Source organism: Cryptomeria japonica, chromosome 9 (assembly GCF_030272615.1).
Source record: "Cryptomeria japonica chromosome 9, Sugi_1.0, whole genome shotgun sequence".
Taxonomy (NCBI): Eukaryota; Viridiplantae; Streptophyta; class Pinopsida; order Cupressales; family Cupressaceae; genus Cryptomeria; species Cryptomeria japonica.
Window position 1 is genome coordinate 55,622,547 of NC_081413.1, and position 5,381 is coordinate 55,627,927.

Sequence of the window (5,381 nt, forward strand, 5' to 3'; positions counted from 1 at the left end):
TTCCGCCATTATAGTAAAGAGAATAGGTGATATGGGATCACCCTACCTAAGACCCCCCAAGGTTCTAAAGAAGTGGGACGGAGAACCATTGACAATAACAACAGAAGAGGCAGTAGAAATGAGCTGCCAAATCAAACTAATCACCTTGCTAGAGAAACCAAATGCCTGAAGAACTTTTTTTAAGAAGCACCAATCCACCCTATCATAAGCTTTAGCAATGTCCAATTTCAGAAGAAAGCCTTGAGACTTCTCCTCCAAAAGAGAATGAATTTTTTCATGAACTGTGACGATGGAGTCAAGAATCTATCTTCCTAGCACAAAGCCATTTTGTTGACGGGAAATTAGAAGAGGAAGAACACCCAACAACCTCGATGTAAGGACCTTGGAAATAATTTTGTAGAAGGATTTGCACAAGCTGATAGGGCTAAAAGCATCCAAAGAATCAACTCCTTGCTTATTAGGAATGAGGACAATGAAGGTAGAATTCAATTCCTTCAATAGAGATCTAGCTCCAAAAAATTCTTTAACAGTATTGGACACATCTTCCCCTACCACATCCAAAAAGTGCTGAAAGAAAAACATAGGAAAGCCATCAGGACTTGGAGCTTTACTACCATCAAAAGAAAAGACAACACTCCTAATCTCCTCCTTAGAAGGAATGGCACCAAGATTATGATTTTGGCTCTCAGAAAGAATTTTAGGTATAGTATCAACCAACATATTCTGAGCCTCCGAGTCCAACAACGTATCTTTCTTCAAAAGATCAGCACAAAACTCAACAACAACTCTACTTATTTCATCCTCATTGTCAATTATTTTTATCACCAATTCTATTTGTAGCCCTGTGTTTAAGGGTAGAGATGTGGAAGAATCTGGTCTTTTTATCACCATCCTTGAGCCATAAGGCTCGATATCTCTACCTCCAAAAGGTCTCTTCCCAAGATATTATATTGTGGTATTTGGACAAAACCTCACTCTCCTTAGCAAAATTATCATTCACATATCATTCATGTTGAACTTTACCCTGGATCAGGACCAACTCCTCCTGAATATCAGAATTCTGAACAAAGATGTCCCCAAAGACTTCTTTATTCCACTCTTTAACCCTCTCCTTGATATGCCTTCAATTTTTAGCCACCTGAAACATAGCAGAGCCATCCACATGTACATTCCACCAATACTTCACGCATTTGGAGAGGTTTGGGTAGGAAAGCCACATTTTCTCAAATCTAAACGGAAACCTCCTTCGCAGACCATTTTTAGGCTCAGCCATAAAATATATAAGAAGGTGGTAAGATCCAATTCTAAGCATAGAATTTAGAGAGTAGATATAATGTTGGATCCATTCCTTAGAAATCAAGGCCCTGTCAAGCCTAACTTGAATCAGTCCAGTACCAACACGACGATTGGACCAAGTGAAAGAAGCTCCAGATAAATCCAAGTCAACCAAACCTTGACCATTGATGAAGTCAGCTAAGTCCAATTTGCAATCAATCTGTATCTAGGATCCCCCAAATTTCTCAGCATCCGTAAGAGGGGTATTAAAATCCCCCATAATAAGACAAGGAGTATTGGGATAAAAGCTATGAAAAGAAGAGAGTTGTAGCCAGAATTTCCTCCCGCAAACTTTTTTATTAGGAGCATACACATTGGACAGAATCCAAGAAAACCCATCCCTTGAATGTTTAAACAAATTAGCAACATGGTTACTATCGTGACAGATAGGAGTGCAATGAATAAACTTGGTATTTTAGAGGGTAGAAACTCCCCCAAAAGACCCATCAGAGTTACTCCCATAAGATTCACAAAATTTAGAGAGCTTAATTTTCTCCACCTTATCTTTAGTCATTTTAGTTTCTTGAATAAGTAAAATATATGGTCTATGATCCCTAATAATATTACAAAAAATGTCCTATTTATGACTGCTATTAAGACCTATAATATTCCAAGATGGGATCTTCATTTCTTACCAAGGGAATTAAATAGACTGTCATGGATTATTTTCTATGATCCATCCACTAATTTTTGTATGCTCTCCTGCTTTGTTTGCCATCTGTTATATTTTCTCCCTACACTTTGAGGTGGCCCATCGTGCAGTGTGCCTTCATGAAATAATCTACCTTCACTCTGTTACGAGTTGTAACTCTAGGATTCTACTGAGACTTCTTTTTCTTCGACACCACCTTAGTGTGGCTCATTTCTTCATAAAAGTCAATTCCTTCTAAACTCTTAGAACTATCAATCTTCGAGGACTGCATGGTGTCCGAAATAACAATATTCAGATCAAAGTCGGGGAGGTTACAAGTAGAGTGTTGTGATGAAGAGTCATCCTCCAAAGTCTTCTTCAGATCATTGAGCTCAAGAGTTCCAAATGATGATCCAAGAACCGAAGAAGTTTTTCAATCTTTGAAGGAGCATTCTTCCATATCCTTGGATATGTTGGGGTTCAAGGAAAGTTCTCCCTCCTCCAAATCTTCCACCAAAACCTGTTCTTCTACAATTTTCAATGATCACATTCTCCTTAGTTATCTCATCTTCAACCTGATCAGGACCCTCCTCAGATGTGATCATCAGATCTATGTCCTTGGTCTCAAATTTTTGATCACCATGAATAATTTCTCTGTTATATTCCTCTTGGCCTATAACTTTCACCTCATTGTTCTAGCCATCTTGAACAACATTTTTCTTATTGGTTTCATGGCTCCCATTAGGCCCTTTTTGGTGCACAAAATCACCGTTCTTATTCTGGGTATCTGCTTCCACAGTTTTGGGTTTCCAGACAATAGTTCCTTTATTAGGATCTATCTTGGAGTTATGAGGGCATTTCTTTGCCCAATGGCCCACCTTTTTACACAAGAAGCAAACAAAAGGTAACGATTCAAACTCAATAGTTTGAACTAACGTGCCCAACTTCAACACTAGCTCAACCGACAAAGGAAAATCCTTAGATCTGGACACCCCCACACAAATCCTAACATAGACCATTCTTTTCCTAGTCGCCTTCATAGGGTCAATGGATAGAATGTGTTATTATTGTTAGTGTGAAAAGAGATTTTGTGTAACTAGTTATCTTTTAATCTACATGGTAGAGTCCTATTCACACTACACTTCACATGAGGTTATCTTGACCTTTATCTCACCTCATGTAGACTCATCATTTTTCCCAACAATTGTCCATGGAGTCCTAAACTTGTTTCGTATTTGGAGGGATAGTCAAAGTTTGATTCCTACCTTCTCACCTCTTTTTTATTTCCTTTATAAAGAAGGCTCATATGCACATTTAACATAGGATGTTTATGGAATTTCTCATTTTGCACATTGCTTTTTTGTGGAGACTTGTATTTTTGCAAGCATATCTTGGTTACTCCAACATGGTATCAAAGCAAGCTTGTAACTCCTCTCCCCTTCTCTTAAATTTGTGAGGGTTGTGGCCACCAGTTTTTAAATGGTGCATGTTGGATAAAAATGGATGTCACAGTTGCTCTTAATGTGGTTGAGAAATAAATTTTTATATATAACACTTGTTTTGATGACAAACAAATTTTTGAGGGTTTTGGGTTCATTTATAGTTGGCCCTAATGGATCTATACAATCACATGACATTCATACTACATTGATGTTAACCTTTGCATCATCATGTGCCTTGATTTATATGCCTACAATTTAGTCTCTATGCAGGCATTCATTTTTTTTAAAAATTTTTTTTAATAAGGTACTACTCTATGCAAGGATGACATCATCCCTATCTAGGTGAAAGGAATATTCTCTATAGGTATGGTTGCAATCCTGATGCATTGCCAAAAAATATTTCATTTATCAAATAAAATATTTTACCACCTGCCCTCCTTTTTGTTAGTTGTTAGTCGCTTGAGCCACCGAGAGAATATTTGATGAAATATTGAGTTGACACCAGAAGAATATTTTTCCCATTGTGTCAAATGATGTCATACTTCAAAATCACACTGACATCAACCCTTTCACCGCAAATATGCCCCCTTTAGCTTTTACATATTTTAATTTTTGCTACAACTTCCAGAGGCTCATTCTCATGCATGTAGACATCTTTTTGAGTGAAATTTTTTTATTTTGGATATTTTTTCATCCTTTATCCAATGGTATAATTTTTTTTGCAAAATAATGTATGAAGTTTTTCTACTTTGTAATTTTCTCAGAGATCGCTCTGCATAGTCCTAGTTTTTGGAACTTTGAGAGGCTCATTTGGGCTCATACAAACACATTTTTGGTTAATATCAATAGATTTACACAATCCATTAGTGTGTTTGTATGAGCTTCTGGATTTGATTGTGTGAGCTATTTTGCATCAACGTTTCGGATCACACTCTATGATCCATCATTAGGATGAAAGAAGAGAGCACAAGGAGAAAATCCACATGATGATGGATCCCAAAGTGTGATCTGAAACGTTGATGCAAAAAAGCTCACACAATCAAATCTAGAAGCTCATACAGACATTTTTGGTTTCCATTTTTTCAGCTTGCTTAATTTTTTGAAATCTATGTAGTGGTGGTGTTATTTTTATGATAAAATTCTAGTTTAGATTATGAATATGACTTTTTTTGAAGACTTGTACATCGATTTCAATCTATAATGTATTAAAATAAAGTGGCATATCATTGTATATTTTTAGGGGGGTTCATTTTATTTTTTGATCATCGTGTTGAGTTTTGAAAGACATATTTCATATTTCTTCTTTGTCCATCTCAAATTATTATGTAAATAAGTGTCACAAAATCAAATGTGTGTTCCTTAGGGAGGGAATGTTGTTCTTGTGTAGTGCCTTCCATTTTCCATCACACCAATGGATCCTTATGATTCTCACCTCATGTGTGTGTGCCATGATGCACAACCTTTTTAAGTTTCTTATATATCTATTAACCTATTAGCCTCATTTTGATCACACAAAATTTAATCTTTTTGTATCAAAATGATAAGCATTATTAAAAATTAAAAAACTTCGTCAAGTAAGTTCCAGTTATGAAATGACAACCCTACATGTGTTATATGATTATCATTTCCTTCATTTATCATTAGAGTTTCATGAGTGATTAGATTCAAATTGGAAGACATAACTATTTGAAGAAGAGTCATCCTCCATCTCAATCAAAATTCTAGGAGTAGCTATGATGATGCGACAAATAAAATAAAAAAATAAAACTAAAATATATCAAAGATGGTACAAAATACTTCAATGAGAATGTTTCTAGTGGTATTTCAACAAATGTGGTAGGTTTTAAAGATGGTATGATTTCAGGTTGGGGGGATATTAAACTTTTGATTTTTCAATGAAAATAATTAAATTTGAATTTTTGCAAGATATGGATTGGCAAGAATATTTTTTGTATTTATTTTAACAAAGTGGT

At 35.7% G+C, this 5,381-nt stretch overlaps 1 protein-coding gene across 1 annotated transcript; it reads right to left on the reverse strand.

Moving 5' to 3' along the window:
* Positions 1 to 303: 303 nt before the first annotated feature.
* LOC131040501 (uncharacterized) lies at positions 304 to 891 on the reverse strand. Its single transcript, XM_057973443.2, has one exon. It carries the CDS (start codon positions 889 to 891, stop codon positions 304 to 306), a length of 588 nt encoding a protein of 195 aa, XP_057829426.2.
* Between the last annotated feature and the right edge of the window lie 4,490 nt (positions 892 to 5,381).

What these genes read in the sequence shown, in the direction of transcription:
- LOC131040501 (XM_057973443.2), bottom strand. Translation starts at nt 891, where the DNA reads ATGGTGATAAAAAGACCAGATTCTTCCACATCTCTACCCTTAAACACA.